The sequence below is a fragment of the Pseudophryne corroboree genome, chromosome 3 (genome assembly GCF_028390025.1).
Source record: "Pseudophryne corroboree isolate aPseCor3 chromosome 3, aPseCor3.hap2, whole genome shotgun sequence".
In the NCBI taxonomy this organism is placed as follows: Eukaryota; Metazoa; Chordata; class Amphibia; order Anura; family Myobatrachidae; genus Pseudophryne; species Pseudophryne corroboree.
This window is the reverse complement of record NC_086446.1, coordinates 192,630,184-192,647,504: the sequence shown is the minus strand read 5'-3', so window position 1 is coordinate 192,647,504 and position 17,321 is coordinate 192,630,184. Positions and strand designations below refer to the sequence as shown.

At 41.8% G+C, this 17,321-nt stretch overlaps 1 protein-coding gene across 1 annotated transcript in view; it reads left to right on the top strand.

The window, feature by feature from the left end:
• Positions 1–5,637, top strand: part of RASGEF1A (RasGEF domain family member 1A) — a 30,743-nt gene extending 25,106 nt beyond the window's left edge. The window contains 9 exon segments of the mRNA XM_063963124.1: positions 1–28; positions 1,353–1,455; positions 2,357–2,436; positions 2,801–2,851; positions 2,853–2,906; positions 2,908–2,994; positions 3,285–3,408; positions 3,792–3,864; positions 5,198–5,637. Coding sequence (XP_063819194.1) covers positions 1–28; positions 1,353–1,455; positions 2,357–2,436; positions 2,801–2,851; positions 2,853–2,906; positions 2,908–2,994; positions 3,285–3,408; positions 3,792–3,864; positions 5,198–5,222 — 625 coding nt within the window. The 3' untranslated portion in view covers positions 5,223–5,637.
• The last annotated feature ends 11,684 nt before the right edge of the window (positions 5,638–17,321 follow it).

Here is a 17,321-nt window from a genome sequence, read left to right as displayed (position 1 = left end):
CATGCTGGTGGCTACAGAGATATGCAGGGTGAGTTCTGTGCAACAATGCACTCTTTAACATGCTGCAGTGTTTTTCTACTGCTGTCAATTCTCATAGGCCCAAGATTAGCTTCAGCATATATCTGCAGTACCGAACTGTCTCTAAGAAATATATCCTAGCATTTTCCAGAGTTACTTGGTCCAGAACTGCAAGTGTTTAGTTTGATAACTAGAAGGGGCATGGCTAATCCTTAGCTAATTGTTGCTTGGCAAGATGGTGCTCCAGCATCCAGGAACAATCCCCCTGCCCCCCCCCCAAAAAAAATAAAAAAAATAAACTGCTTACAATTTATTACCAGTTACTTATATAACGCATACATATTCCGCAGCGCTTTTACAGAGAATACTTGGCCGTTCACATCAGTCCCTGCCCCAGTGGAGCTTACAATCTATATTCCCTAGCACATTTTACACGCACAGACATTCACACATAGGGTTAATTTTGTCAGGAGCCAATTAACCAGTATATTTTTGGATTGTGGGAGAAAACGGGAGTACCCGGAGGCAACCCACGCAAGTACGGGGAGAATATACAAACTCCACACAGTTAGGGCCATGGTAGGAATCGAACCCATGACCTCAGTTCTGTGAAGCAGTAATGCTAACCATTACTATGACTTATATTGATAAACGTATGCAGGTTTGGGTGAATGGGCTTTGGTACACGGGCCTGTCCTACACTTTCTTAGTAAAGCTTCTTAACACTAGTCCTATCTAGCTCGCAGTATGGTGAATACAGCTTTGTCTATTCCGCACAGCAAAAAACAAAACACTCTTTACATGGTTTCTTTTTATCTAGGCTAATCCTAAATGTCCGTTTTTAAAGTTGATGATCTGGTTTGTGCAATAGCTGTGCAACTTCCTTTTTACAGTAGACTATTGCTTAGTGATACACTAAATAATTCTTAGAAAACTGCGGTGTGGAGGAAAAAAGTGCTAACCAGAGCTCTGAGTGAACAACTAAAATTGTGTGGTATCTGCAGAGCTGAAGCAATGTGTTGTAACAACTGATGTGTGCCAGAGCTGAAGCAGTACATTATTGGGGATCTCTTATAGGCATCAATTGTCTTACTGGGCTCCACTGTTCCTAGGAGTGTGTTGCTGTAATAACATATCACTTGTGCCTGAAGGAATATATTACAGTGCAATACAACTGCATGAGACTTGTATACTGTTTATTGCCATTTATATAAATACAGTAGTTGTTGGGCTGCATCACTGTTAGCTTCTAGTCATTTAAAATGTGATTGTAATCTTCTTTTTTTTTTTTTTTTTTTCATTTCCATCTTTTGGATGTCTCTTGGTTTTGCCAGGTGGTAAAGAAGAAGCAGAGGACAAGAGTGATGGAATTCTTCATAGATGTTGCCCGGGAATGTTTCAATATTGGCAATTTTAACTCCACGATGGCCATAATTTGTAAGTAGTTTGTGTCAGAGGATGCTTTGTATTTGGGGGTCAATTTATTTTATGTGATATTTATATAAAAATTCTTTAGCATTTAATCTAAGAATGTAATTAACTTAGTGGGCGATTCAGTTGGCCACAGGGTTTTAACGCTGTTTTCCATGGTAAGCCATATAGCTCCTGGTTTAGGTGCCTGGAGCTATACAGTTACTGCCTGTGGCAACACGGTGGCCTGCCCCAGAACCACTTTGTAACGCAGATCTGTTGGCGCCTCAGGAGGATGCAGGTAGTAATCTGCTATTAAATAGCTCCAGACTTTTAAGTTATGTGGCTAATTTAATCACCCCCTTAGAAGCTTTGATTATGCCCTCAGCCTTTTCTTTATATACCAGAGAGGAGGGGGGGGGGGGAAAGAGAAAGAGGGAGAATGGTATGCCGAAAAACGATGGCTATGTTTCATGGTATTTAGTGTTGGGCTGCTATGTTTAGAATTCTCTATCTTCTAGTGCAGTGGTTCCCAAGGAGCAGTGTCGCTGTTCTAGTGATAGTTGAACACTAGTAATGGAAGTTGGACTACCTTAGGTCTGTCCAGCTTGAATACTAGTAACTCTCAATTCCAAATATAGGGCAAGGTATGTAAACAAAGGGGCGAATCAATAGTTATGGGCGTCTATACAAGTGAGCACCTGACTAAGCTTAATTATTGCTCCGTTCAGATGCCTATAGCCACTGGGGGGACACATTTCTTCTTGCAGCCTCCAGAGGTGGGAGAAATGTGTGTGAAGTCTGGTTGGGTGCCCTAACACTGGTTTGGCATGTTCAGCAGGTGATTGTGTTCTCCTTGTTTTAATGGTATGTTAAAGTGTTAGCTTTTGTTCTGTTTAATTTTTTTTTATTATGCTTTGTTTTTTAGCTGGTATGAACCTTAGTCCTGTGGCACGACTTAAGAAGACTTGGTCAAAGGTCAAAACAGCAAAGTTTGATGTCCTGGAGGTAATGAGAAATTGCAACAAGGAACTCCAACTCTTTCAGATATGTCTGCAGCAGCATTTACAAAATGTTACCTGTATTCCCATGAATAGATGCAGCAATGTGAGCTGTATGAGTAGTGTTGGCAGCAACAATGAAAGATGCATGCAGAAAATGCATAGTCTTTTGTGAATAAACTGTAACTAATAGGTCAGGAAGTGATGTAATGGTCTGTACAAATGAGAGCTCTAGACATGATATTGGGCGGTTGCAGAATAAATGGCTATCAGACTTGAGGCGAGGTTGGATTAGAGCTTGGTCAGTGAGGTAATTGTGGTACTTGTGCTTTCATAGCGATGGTATGCTAATCTGTCTGTCACGTTTACAGCACCATATGGACCCATCTAGCAATTTCTGCAATTACCGCACAGCACTTCAGGGGGGCGACTCAACGGTCACAGAGTGCCAATAGCAGCCGGGAGAAAATAGTTATCCCCAGTTTTCAACCTGTTTATCAAAGATATCTTTTTCCTTCACAAAATCCACTCCAATCGTTTACCGAATGGACACATTAATTTCAAGGTAAAAGAAAATAATAATGCACATGTGAAAAGTTCTGGCTCCATCTACTGGTGGATGCATATAATGAGACGTCTTTTTGGCATATTAGGTTGGTGTCTTGTTACTAAGGACATTGTTCATGAACAGATGTTTGGTTTTACCTTTATGTGGGCTGGGGTTCACAGGTTTTTCGCTAGAGAACAACATAAATTAGGAACAATGATTGTATTTCATAAAGTGTATGCTCCTATGTTGTTGTTTGTAGATAATGTACTTTTGGTTAGATTTGTATTTGACCATTTTATTTCCAGAAATTTTTGGAGATTTCCAGGCAAATTCACGATTTCCTTACGTGGAAGCAGGTGGAATGTCCATTTGAGAAGGACAAGAAGATACAAACGTACCTGCTAACATCGCCAATCTACACAGAGGAAGGTAAGTGGCGTGGGTGGGTTTGTTTTTCAGTAATGTGGGAGACTGTGACCTCTTAACTTGTGTGGCTTATGCAGATTTGGTAATAAAACAAAGAACAACCAACTCTATTCCTAGGCAGACCATGTTATAATGTAAGGAGTGTATTTGGCATACAGGCAGAATGTGCCACTTTAGCGTGTAGCTCAAATACTGGCCAACTGTTTTACCCTGAAATTAAGAAATGACAGTACTACCCAAATTTAAAATTCTAAGTGCTCATTGGATTTGCCAAGTGTGTGGGTTGTGCTAGCTCTGCATAAGCACCTGCATGAGAGTAGTGGGCTATTGTGGAGCCTCCTGCCTCCAATCACAGGAGTTCTAATATGGTCTCCTTTGTGTTTTAGCTCTCTTTGTGGCCTCCTTTGAGAACGAAGGTCCAGATAATCACATGGAGAAAGACAGCTGGAAGACTCTCAGGTACAGTCATCTTTGCTTACTTACAGCTAATATGCAATATTTCGTCAGCCTTTGTCGTCCACATACAGATCAAAGTTGATGTAACGTTACAGTGGAACATAGCTCTATGCATTTCAAAGATTCCATCACCTAAGGGCTTTTGTGAACAAGTGAATGAAAATAGTATCAAATACATCCCTTTTTATACAGAAGATGACTGGTAGATCCTTTTAGTCTTCAATCCAAATGAGGAAAGTTCAATGTGGATTCTAAGTGTTCCAAATTGTTTAGGATGACTTTTTTCCAGGCTCCTACAGAGAGGGTAAAACAAAGAGCATGTGTAGACCAGCTTCATTCAAGATGGAGACAAAAAGTCCTTGACAAATCCAACATAAGTGTACCCCACTCACACAAATTTTAGGCAGTATAAACACATCAAGGTATCTTTAAACAAAGAATACTTCATGCACTAAACACCAGCATGTTTCGACTATATCCTTAGAAAAGGTAAATCATTCAGATGGAATCCAACAGCTTAGCGTACCCGACACTCACACATGTCTTGATAAAGTGGGAATACTGCATCCGGGGGAGTACAGACTAAAGAAACCTTGATGAGTTTCCACCATTCATGATTCATGTGAGTTGGGGTACGCATCTTGACAATCCACACCAGTGATAAAGATACCTTTTTATTTAGGAGTTTTTCAGCTAGACCCTGTGTGCCGGGTTCGCTAAGCTATTGGATTCCATCTGAATGAATTACCTTTTCTAAGGATCTAGTCGAAACAGTCTGGTGTAAAGTACTCTTTGTTTAAAGATACCTTGATGTGTGTGTTTTCTTCCTATAATTTGTGTGAGTGGGGTACGCTCCCTTATGTTGGATATGTCAAGGACTTTGTCTCCATCTTGTATGAAGCTGGTCTACACATGTTTGTTTTCCACTCTCTGTATGAGCCTGAAAAAGTAATGCTAAACGTGTTGGAAAACTTAGAATCCACATTGAAATTCCCTCATTTGGATTGAAGACTAACAGGATCTGCCAGTCATTTTCTGTATAAAAGGGATGTATTTGATTTTATTTTAATTCACTTGATCATATATAGTGAATTTACATTAGAGCGCCCTGGACACCAATCAATAGCTGAACTTGTCAGTGAGCAACTCTGCATTTAGTTGTCCCAGAACAAATGAAACTGACCCATGGATTTACTTGTGCACATAAATGAAATGGCTTTAAACTTCTTTTTTTTTTTTTTTTTTTTTTTTTTTTTTTAAATTGTCCCCCACATTCTACAGGTGGATTCCTTTGTATTTAAGATGGTAGCTAATACTTTTTTTCTTTTCCACACAGGTCAACACTTCTAAACAGAGCCTGATAGAGGACTCACAAGGCACCTGAAGCACACAGGATTCTTTTTGTTTGTATGTTTGTTTTTTCTTGTAATGTGCAGAATGTTTTGGTCAGGAAGACGGTCCTAGCTGGCTGGGGAGGTCTGCTGATTTTGTACATAATCTTTTACAGAACTAAATACTGGTATATAAATTATATAAATATATATTTCATGCTTTAAGCACTTATGAAAAATCTGAAATGGATACAGGTTTTCTTATGGTTTTTTATTTAAAAAAATAAATAACCCTCTGCTGCTGGGATGCCAGCTAGCAGAATGCAGAAATTTATAGCTGTCTGAGTACAGAATAATGCACTGTATTAGCCTTTTTTTTGCAAAAAAGGTTAACCCCATATATGCTATTAAAACAAACAGATGGGCAGGGCCCTGTTTTCTGAAATTGATGGGTGTTTATAAATGTGTGGGGTTTTTATTGGGCCTGGGGAGCGCTATCTGCTATCCATTCTATTTCTTTTGTCTGCCCATACAGCCATTTGCTGCTACAGTGAGGTAGTAAATATTCAAGCTACAGTACAGCGCAAACAACCACCTGAAAGTTCTGTTTTCAGTAGAGATGGGGATTTACTGTGAAATAGGCCCTACACACTGGCCGATCCGCCGACGAGCTGCCCGACGGATACGGTCGACGAGCGACCCGGCGGCGGGGGGGCAGTGACGTGGGGGGAGTGAAGTTTCTTCACTCCCCCTGTCACTCGGCTGCATTGAAGTACAGGCAGATATGGACGAGATCGTCCATATTGGCCTGCATGTACAGCTGACACGGGGACCGGCGATGAACGAGCGCGGGGCCGCGCATCGTTCATCGCTGGAGCCTCCACACTGCACGATATGAACGCTATCTCGTTCATTAATGAACGAGATCGTTCATATCGTGCAGTCATGTCAGCCAGTGTGTAGGGCCCTTTACTCTGATTGCAAAAAACTGCCTATCTTGCTATCGCGTATTTTGGATAGCCAATAAGATAAATCCAATTTCAGCATTAAGAACAGTAAATCCGAACCTGCACATCTCACACGTTTGGGGAAGAAATGTAACCACGTTAATTTAAACAGCAACAATATACATGCGTACATAAGATACACAGGCTGTTAGACACAATGAAGGTGCCTTTAAAGTGACTCTTTTCTCATGCAGTCTTAAGCATGCCGAAATGTAGTAATCTAGGTATTTCACCATGGCCACGTATGCCATAAACATAGGCTGGGCCTTTTCTATTTATACAAATGATAAAGCAGCTTCTGCTTATACCCCTTTCACCCCTACCCAGGAATTGGAAACTGAGTGGGGATCCGGCATTGGACGCTACTGCTGGCTTCCCCGACCCGGCAATATGCCGGGCGGGTTGCCAATAGGGGCAGAGCCGGAGCTGGGAGATGAGATCATCTCTGCGCCGCCTCTCCCTGTTGTAGTGAACGGGTCCTGGGTCGCATTGACCCGGAAGCCCGTTTACGCTGCCATTGACCCGGTATTCAACCCGGGAATAACACTGCTTTATTCCCAGCTTGCATTACCGGGTCGGGCGACCCGGGATTTCAGCTATGGCGCTTTCACACCGCCCCGGCAATAAGCTGGGTCAATACTGGGTTATTTGTGTGGTGTGAAAGGGGCATTATTGACACAATGCACTGTAATAGTACACTGCTTTAGACAATGCCCTCTGTTTTTTAAAGGCGGTCTTCACCTAAACTAACTGAAGCTGCTTTGAAATTATTTATTTTCCCCTTTAGGTAGAGTGTAGATGTGGTAAATGACACAAGGCCACTGCCTACACTCCGTCAAAGTGTCTGCGATGGCTAGAACTACTCTGCAGCCTTAGTCAAACCATTAAGGGGGGTACTCACGGAGCGATATTCTAAGCAATCTGACTAGATTGCTTAGAATTTAAGCATTATCGCTCCGTGTGTACCCCCTACAGCGATTGGCCTGCAGGCCAATCTAGCGGGTCACTCACTTCACCCGCTGGGTGAAATGAGCGCCCCCCCCCCCGTCTCCCCCCGCATGCTCGGCACACCGCGCTGTGCTGAGCGGGAGGAGATAGCGGTTCGCTCAGCACACCTCTCCCACATCGGCCTGTCTATATGGGCCTTTAGACTGGACACAGTGTAGCAGAGAAGTGATAACTTCATCCAAAGATAAATATTTAGTCTTAATGGAAAGTGAAATTTTTAATTCTACAAGTCTTAGTTATTGCCAGATATATTTTAAATACAAATAATAATCTTTAAAATGTGTTGGTCTGGTTGTCCTCTCCTCATGTGTTCTAAGCTGCTGGTATAAAGGTGCACTGAGCTATCATTCTCAGTCTAACAAAGCTGCTTGTTAGACATGCGAACATCCCACAGGCCTGTAAAATCAAGATGGCCATAGAGGGTTTTTTTTTTGGGGGGGGGGGGGGGGGGATGTTTAAGATAATGGATCAATCACAGATCTGCTTTATGCTACCTTGCAAGTCAAAGGCATTGTTTACATTGAGTGTCTGTGGGGTTTTTTGTTTTCCTGTCTGATTACCCCAATTTCCAAAAGCCAATTTAGTTTCAGTACATGTTAGTGCTGAGACTTAGTACACGATACATTTTGCCATCTTTCCGTGAGTGAAGTATTAGTATCTGCCAATAGCTGCTTTTTCTAGAACTAGTAAGCACTGTATATTACCATACAATGTAATCCATACTAAAGAGGCCACAGACAGTCGCTTGCCACACTCAAAGGGCCTGGAAAACCTCACATCCTACCACAAGGCGAATGGACAAAAACCTTATTGTGTGTATTGTTGAAAACTGTCATGACTACTCCTGAATGGGTTTTTCTAATGCAAGCTGAATGGTCTGTAAAGCTCAGGAGGGATACTCAACCTTGCAGTTGTCTCTTGGCTTATATCTAAACACTACTGAAGCTTTTCTCATACGTGCTATGACTCTGGCCTACTTGCTCTGCCTACATTCCATTCTTTTGGTTATTTCTGTTACATTTCCCACCAGCTTGATCACTCAGAGCTGTAATGTGAAGCAGGATTTTCTATGTTTTACTGTGTTTGCATCAATAAATACAGACTTGCTTCAAAATGGATCTAGAGTCTTGTGTTTTCATTTTCTCTGTTTTGAATAATTGATGTTACAGTAATGTTGTTGTATACTTTTTAGGACTTGTGTTGCTAAATCGGAATCTTTATACCAGATGGGACGCAAAACAATCACTGAACAAAAAATGAGAACCTGACTTTCCTCAAAGCTAACGCTCGTTATACCCCTTTCACACACAATGTGAAATTCCTGAGACTTAGACCCTGGAATTTACCAGGGTTGGAGACCCGTGAATTTCAAACTGGGTTGACCCTTTAACACAGGTTTGATCCGCAAATTGACTGGTGGAAATTTTGGACCCTGTAATTTGCTTGTCTGTGTAAAATGAGAGTCTGTGACGGGCAAAATGACCAGGCATTGAAATGCTGGGTAAATGCGGGACATTCAGATATTTCTGTCTGAAAGTGGTATTAGAGTTTTTTTCTGCTGATTTAAGTTTTAAAACCTTTTTTTTCTGGCAGATCTTGCATGTAAGGTTTTCCATCCAGACATTCCCCCCCCCCCCCCCCCCCCCCTTCCCCTTGTATCACTCTGGAGGTGTGCACAGCGATACTGCGCTTCACCCAGAGGCTCTGCTTGCACTGCTATTACAGATGCTGGGCACTGCAGGATAATGCCACACTTAAGAACACAGCTCTTGGTCACTGCGTTGGGGTTGACATTTTCCAAGCCAGGTGTTACCAGCACCCCATTGTGATGCCTGTACTCGAAAGGCTTTTTCTATCGAGCTGAACAAAAAGTCAAAAGTTGTTCTGAACAATTTTTTTTTTTTTTTTTTTTTTTGTAGGATAATTCTGTACCCAGCATCATAGAATAAACCACCTGTGCTTGATTAAAGACAAAACATGTCTTGTTTGTGGTACTTCAGTTGAGAACCCCTGCTCTAAAGCATCTCTACAGTGCTGATGTTAAAATAAAATATTTGCTCTCAAATGGTTAAGGCAGCTATACTGACTATTTTTAATTGGACTAATGTTTCCCTTTTTCACTTCAAATTTTTGAATGGTTCTAAAACCGTATTTCAAAGACTATTATGAAAACCACACAAATTCCACTTCATGATATGAAACACTTCTGGCGTAAGTATCAACATTTTAGTTTAATCCCTCATTCCCACTGAAGTCCTGGGTCTGACCTGATATTTGGAACACCGTTCAAAACTGGGACAGACCCATTTCCACTGAGTTGCCATTCTCAAGAGCCTGGGCTTACAGATTACATCTCCTTTTGCTCGGAAGAGTGGCCCTCCTCATCCTGTAAACGGGCCCCAGGTCAGACTATCTGTGTTTACCAGTGTGAGAGAATGAGGTCTGTGACAAACAATATAGCTATGCCTCATTTCTATGTCAAAGATGTACTTTTTATACCCATATTCATATACATCCAATTTGTCTGTTTGTTCATGCTCCATAACATGTCCATTGCTGCTCACCCACTACTGTGCTTAAATAAACCTAAATATTATTAATATATGTTCTGTTACCCTTTAGATGATGTATTTGTGTTAGACCTAGTTTACTATTGTTTTCATACACCACAGTGGACCCTCAGAGGGTGAGTCATGAGGTACCATTGTCCATGTTTCTTTACTCCAGGCATGTCCAAACTGTGGCCCTCCAGCTGTTGTGAATATCCCAGCATGCCCTGACACAGTTTTGCTGTCAGGGCATGCTGGGATGTGTAGTTTCTCAACAGCTGGAAGGCCGCAGTTTGGACATGCCTGGTTTACTCCTTATTGTCCAAAAGTGAGCTGACCAGACAGGGTTGCTCTCTGACTGATGTAATCACCTTGATTAGAATATGTATTGTATTCCAATGCTGTAAGATCTTAAGACACAGAGGTCACACACACACCCCAGCAATATGAAGCTTCTGGGTGTATAAGTAGAACCACCCAGAGAGCTGAAGAGAGATTCTTTGATCCCAGGCTAAGAAGTGATGATCTGCCAGGGATCTGCTTGGGGACCCATTATATTTGATTTATCTGGGACTCTGTATTGCCAGAAGAGACTCTCTGCTCCCAGACTAAGGGGCACTACTCACTGGCCGACCCGCCGCCGTGCTGCCCGACGGCGGATACGGCCGACGAGCGACCCGGCGGCGGGGGGGGGGAGGGGCGCAGTGACGGGGGGAGTGAAGTTTCTTCACTCCCCCCGTCACGCGGCTGCATTGAAGTGCAGGCAAATATGGACGAGATCGTCCATATTGGCCTGCATGCACAGCCGACGGGAGACCAGCGATGAACGAGCGCGGGGACGTGCATCGTTCATCGCTGGAGTCTCCAAACTGAAAGATATGAACGAGATCGTTCATATCTTTCAGAAAATCGGCCAGTGTGTAGGGCCTAGAAGAAGTAATGTTCTGTCTGGAGATTGTGGTGGGAATTAGTCATGTGGAATTGGATTACAGAAGTGTGTGCTGAACTGTTATAACCTATTCTATCAATAAACCCCGGTTGATTTTTTTTCATCTACTACCAAGCTTGAATGATTTTGAACCCGGGACCTCTCAACCAACTTATGTTGCAGCTCAACCAGGATGTTCCCAGGTTAAAAACCCTGCTACGCACCTAAGAATTTCCTAGATAACTGGACAATCTTCCACTGACCTAAAGCCTGGGTTGTTGCACAATAACCCAGGATTTCAGGTCTGTGGAAAAGGGATATAATTGATCCTTGATAGGTTTCCAAATGTTTAATTCATTTTAAAAATGTCAACACTTAAATATGTGGAAATCAACTAACCACGTATTCATTCCCATTGTTTCTATAGTTCCACCATTTTAATCTGATGCATCCCAATCCACAAAAATTAACAGTTTGAAATCATTGAATTATTTTACATTTTGAAACTGGTGCAACATTTTCAATCAAGTAGTTGTGTTACAGCTTGCCTGCACTTAGTAAATAAACCCAATGAATAAATACAATATCCAATTCAAGAAAATAGAACTATTATATGATTATTAAAATTAAATTAATGCCATAATTCAAAAGCTCTGGGGTACTTTAATAGAATAACTTGCACTGCTTTAGTACCTGCAGATTTAACCATGCTTATGTAGCACAGGAATGGGACTACTTGCAGTTAGCAATTCCATTAGGAATAAATGCAGTGATCACCAGCTGCGAATAGGCAAAGCCCCACATTGCAATAAAATGAGCATGGCTACAGCTGTATATCTCAAAACCATGATTTGAAATCGGTGCACGTGAATCCAAATCAGTGCAAGTGATTTCAGGAGGTTGAACTTTTTTCAATTCAGCAAAAAAAAAAAACCATGAAAGTGATTTGAAATCAGTGCACGTGAAATGAAATCAGTGCACGTGAATCCAAATCAGTGCGAGTGATTTCAGTAGGTTGAACTTTTTTCAATTCAGCAAGAAAAAAAACCCATGAAAGTGATTTGAAATCAGTGCACGTGATTCCAAATCAGTGCACGTGATTCCAAATCAGTGCACGTGATTCCAAATCAGTGCACGTGATTCCAAATCAGTGCACATGAATCCAAATCAGTGTGAGTGATTTCAGGAGGTTGAACTTTTTTCAATTCAGCAAAAAAAAAAAAAACCATGAAAGTGATTTGAAATCAGTGCACGTGATTCCAAATCAGTGTACGTGAATCCAAATCAGTGTGAGTGATTTCAGGAGGTTGAACTTTTTCAATTCAGCCAAAAACCATGAAAGTGATTTGAAATCAGTGCGCGTGAATTGAAATCAGTACACGTGAATCCAAATCAGTGCGAGTGATTTCAGGAGGTTGAACTGTTTTCAATTCAGCAAAAAAAAAAACCCCATGAAAGTGATTTGAAATCAGTGCGCATGAATTGAAATCAGTGCACGTGAATCCAAATCAGTGCACGTGAATCCAAATCAGTGCAAGTGATTTCAGGAGGATGAACTTTTTTCAATTAAAAAAAACCATGAAAGTGTTTTGAAATCAGTGCACGTGAATCCAAATCAGTGCGAGTGATTTCAGGAGGTTGAACTTTTTTCAATTCAGAAAAAAAAACCACGAGTGATTTGAAATCAGTGCACGTGAATCCAAATCAGTGCAAGTGATTTCAGGAGGTTGAACTTTTTTCAATTCAGAAAAAAAACCACGAGTGATTTGAAATCAGTGCACGTGAATTGAAATCAGTGCACGTGAATCCAAATCAGTGCGAGTGATTTCAGGAGGTTGAACTTTTTTCAATTAAAAAAAAACTATGAAAGTTTTGAAATCAGTGCACGTGAATCCAAATCAGTGCGAGTGATTTCAGGAGGTTGAACTTTTTTCAATTAAAAAAAAACTATGAAAGTTTTGAAATCAGTGCACGTGAATCCAAATCAGTGCTAGTGATTTCAGTAGGTTGAACTTTTTCAATTCAGCAAAAAAAAAAACATGAAAGTGATTTGAAATCAGTGCACTTGAATTGAAATCAGTGCGCGTGAATCCAAATCAGTGCACGTGAATCCAAATCAGTGCGAGTGATTTCAGGAGGTTGAACTTTTTCAATTCAGCCAAAAACCATGAAAGTGATTTGAAATCAGTGCGCATGAATTGAAATCAGTGCACGTGAATCCAAATCAGTGCAAGTGATTTCAGGAGGTTGAACTTTTTTCAATTAAAAAAAAACTATGAAAGTGTTTTGAAATCAGTGCACGTGAATCCAAATCAGTGCGAGTGATTTCAGTAGGTTGAACTTTTTCCAATTCAGCCAAAAACCATGACAGTGATTTGAAATCAGTGCACGTGAATCCAAATCAGTGCACATGAATCCAAATCAGTGCGAGTGATTTCAGGAGTTTGAACTTTTTTCAATTCCAAAAAACCATGAGCGATTTGAAATCAGTGCATGTGAATCCAAATCAGTGCAAGTGATTTCAGTAGGTTGAACTTTTTTCAATTCAGAAAAAAAACACCATGAAAGTGATTTGAAATCAGTGCACGTGAATTGAAATCAGTGCACGTGAATCCAAATCAGTGCACATGAATCCAAATCAGTGCGAGTGATTTCAGGAGGTTGAACTTTTTTCAATTTAAAAAAAACCATGAAAGTGTTTTGAAATCAGTGCACGTGAATCCAAATCAGTGCGAGTGATTTCAGTAGGTTGAACTTTTTTCAATTCAGCCAAAAACCCTGAAAGCGATTTGAAATCAGTGCACGCGATTTAAAAAGTGCAAGTGAGTCCAGATGACTGCATGATGAGTAGATGATTGGACAAATTAAGCACTTTAGAGCTTGCTTTGTTTGGAATCCCACAAACCTATTCTTTTTTGAAGGATGACTTCCAATCATTGGAGGTTGATGATGAGGGTGTTGGCAGTGGCGCTTGCATCTGCTGGTTCAAGCTGTTGGTAGTTGATACTGGACTGCTTGTAATTATTTTACAGATTTCGAAAAGTAATATGCACGAATATGCTCTGACTGACTTAACAGGGAGGAGATTCTTAGATGGTTAACATCCATACATCTATTATTTTGTCAAGCTGTGTGTAGCCAATTACATCTTATACCAAGTCATGACAGTGGCCTTTTCATCATGGGCAAAAACTGCTGCCACTCATTGCTGAGCTAATTTGACACAAACATCGTCCTCATTAGTCTCTTACATTTCCATAATAGCATCCTCAAATTCTATGTCAAAATCTTTATTTGTATTGCCCCACATTTGCAGAGGGTTGGTTAAATGGTTGATGAAAGTTTCACCAATACCCCTTTAACACCGCACAAATAACCCGGTATCAACCAAGCATATTGCCAGATCAACACAGGGCACTGTGCTGCGTAAAAGGGTAACTCCATCAATCCCTGGTCGCCTGATCCGGTATTTCAACCGGGTAATTAATGGTTATTCCCGGGTCAGGTACAGTTTGAATGGGTTACCTGGGTCGATACGACTTGGGAGCACAGACACAGCATAGGGAGAGGCAGCGCAGACATGATCTCATCTCCCAACACCATCCCCACCCTGATAGCAACCCGACCAGGCAAATTGCTGGGTCAGGAAGCCAGTTCTCAGAGTCCAATGCTGAGTCACACTCAGGAAGGACCTGTTTCAAATTCCTAGATGCGACCAGGCATTTGCAATCTGAAAGCGGTATAAAAATGTAATATCAGCTAACGTAGACAGCCCACCGTGTGATATACAACCTTAATGGTCCTTTTTTTTTTTTATTAGCCACTGATATGTATGTTTTAAAAATACCACATTTAAACTCAGTGATAAGGTGTTGCATCATCGTATGAGGTTACAGAAGATGCCCAACTGTTTTGCACCATCTTCAAAATTATGCATTTTTCTAGTGCATGAAACTGCAGTAGCACTAGTGAGGACACCTCATAAAGACCAAGGCTTGAGCCTTTCCTTACCACTGCATGTGGGGTACGGCTTGTTCGCAATGTTATAGGGCATACATACAGGCCTATTTCCGAAGCGATCTGTCTTAAGCACAGGTCGCTCCATGTGCACACCTCATAGCGATGGCGATGCACAGTCCCACATGTCACCATCACCCACTCAGACATTTAGTACATATCACTCAGCACACATCACTGTGTATATAGCGGTGTGTGCTGAGCCATCTGGGCTAACCTAGATCGCTTAGCACACAACATGACATGGCAGTTAGGACCCGATTGGCTGTACAAATATAATCTATATGCTTGTGCTATTGGTACAGTAGCAGCTCCGTTTTTATATAGAAACTGTATTAAAAATGAAAATAGGAGCGTTTGAGTATGTAATAAAATCAGCGCTATAAAAAAGGGGTAAGTTTAAATGTAAAACAGCTCTTTCGTGTGTCTGTGCTTGGAGCCCGAGTAGTATGAGTTCCGTTTTTTGAAGCCACTCCGTAAGCTTTCCCTAGTAATCCCTACCTGACATGTATGATACGTCCATCCACGGCTGGGTGACTTTGCTCCAGAGCACCCGCCTGTGTGATCTGCAGCGCTGGGCAATTCCTCTGTCTCTGGAGGGTTCCCTTTGCTTCGGTGCACCCGCGTATAAGCTCTGCAGCGCTGGCCAATTGGAGTCACCTCTGCTTCTTCCTTTCTAGACTCAGTCTCCGCGTCACAACGCTCACTAGGTGAGCGTTTAACTCCATTGCAGGAACCCCTTGGTCTTCTCAGGCTATGGTGTCTATTCATGAAGCAGTGAAAAGTGTGGAGAAGTGAGTCAGTGGAGAAGTTGCCCATGGCAACCAATCAGCTGCTCTCTATGATTTTAGAGTATGCAAATTATAAATGTTACATCAATGCAGATTGGTTCACTGGCTCACTTCTCCAAAATTTCAGAAGAGATGATGATTGCAGTGGACAGAGTAAAAGCATTTGTCTCAGTGACTACTGGTGGGATGTTTTGACTAGACTGGAAAAAAAATAAGGACATTATCTGCTGTAGAGTACATTAATACGGGAGGTATCCTATTAGCCCTGATGCGATTTCAGACAATCAAAACTGCCGGATATCGCGATAAATGATTATTTTGATCTGAAATTTCATGCAATTGCGGGTCCCGCAAAAACAATTATCTCTGATCCCATATGTTATCGTGACTCTGGCGGCCCCTTACATGCTTCAGGTGCGCATAATCCCCGGTAAATGGGGGGAAAGGATGCAGACATCGGGGCTAATAGGATACCGCTCTATATTTTAGAAGTAGAAGCCAAGTAGGGACTAATGGCTCAGAAGACCTTCCTTTTCCAAGTGTAGACATTCAAAGATGAATGGGACAAGACTGCTCCTGTGCGATTTAGTAGTACAATTAACCTTCTAGGCTTAGGAAAAACACCTACCTAGTATGCAGGGGTAAAATAATTAAATGCAAAAATAAATAGAATTTATTCTACATATAGTAACATCATATGGGACCTATGCTTGGTAAACTCCAGCATCTAGTGTAATACGTTTTAAAATAGGAGTCCAGACATCTTGTGTTTCATGTGTCTTGTTTAATTAAAGTTGTTCCAGTTGTAAACCAAAGAATTCCAAAAAAATAATGCAGTGATTTAGTTCTTGTAATATACATAAATTAGAAATATTGTAATACTTAATTACTGCTTTGTGGTTTTTTTTTTATTAAGCAGAATTTTTTTCCAAAGAGAAACTGAACACATTTGCACACTAAAGCTGGGTACACACCCATACATACGTCAACCCGTTCTCAACCATTGTAGAGGTGTATACGCTGTACCGCTGCAAGAGTGTTAGCCCATAAACATTGTTTAATGTTCCTGCAATGGCCGGGATCGGAAGGTCACATTTCATGTTGTACCGTTAAATATTTGTTGAGCCAACCTCACCATCTCATAGAAGCCCATACACAGAGCTATTTTAGCGCAGTGTGGACAGGGCTGTGAGGAGGCTGACAGGAGGACAGGCTGGGGGCACACTGCTCTGCTGATCGAGGGAGTCATTGTTAAAGTGTGTACCCAGCTTTACACCTTCATGCAGCAAAACACTTAGGGGTCTATTCATGTAGTATTGAAAAGCCCTGTTTTGCGTTAAACAGGGCTTTTCTCTGCCTACTGCAATTCACAGAGCGGGTTACCGTGGAGAAGTCTTTGACTTCTCCAGCGGTACCTCCGCTCTGTGTCTAAATCGCATCACCATACCTTTGTATGGCGAGTGCATGAAGGTGCGGAAAGCTCTGCTTTCCGCTTCTCCATGGAGTTCAGGTTCGCCATCTGAGGACGGCGTAACCTGAACTGTAGTGCGGAGACGGCAGGAAAGCTTAATGCTTCCCTGATCGCTGCTCGGCACCTAACGCTGGCACCGCCCACCGACCACCCAGCAACCGCTGCAGCCTGCCGGGAGGTCAACACCCTGCACATGCGCAAAGGGACCCGCCGCTGGACTCCACGCATCGCTGGGAAGGACCGCTGGAGATGACCTCACCGCAGGAGCCCCAGACACCGCAGCGCATCGTCAGAAGGGTGAGTATACATGAATTGCTACTTATTACAGCTATACATCACATCGAAGCAATGCGATGTA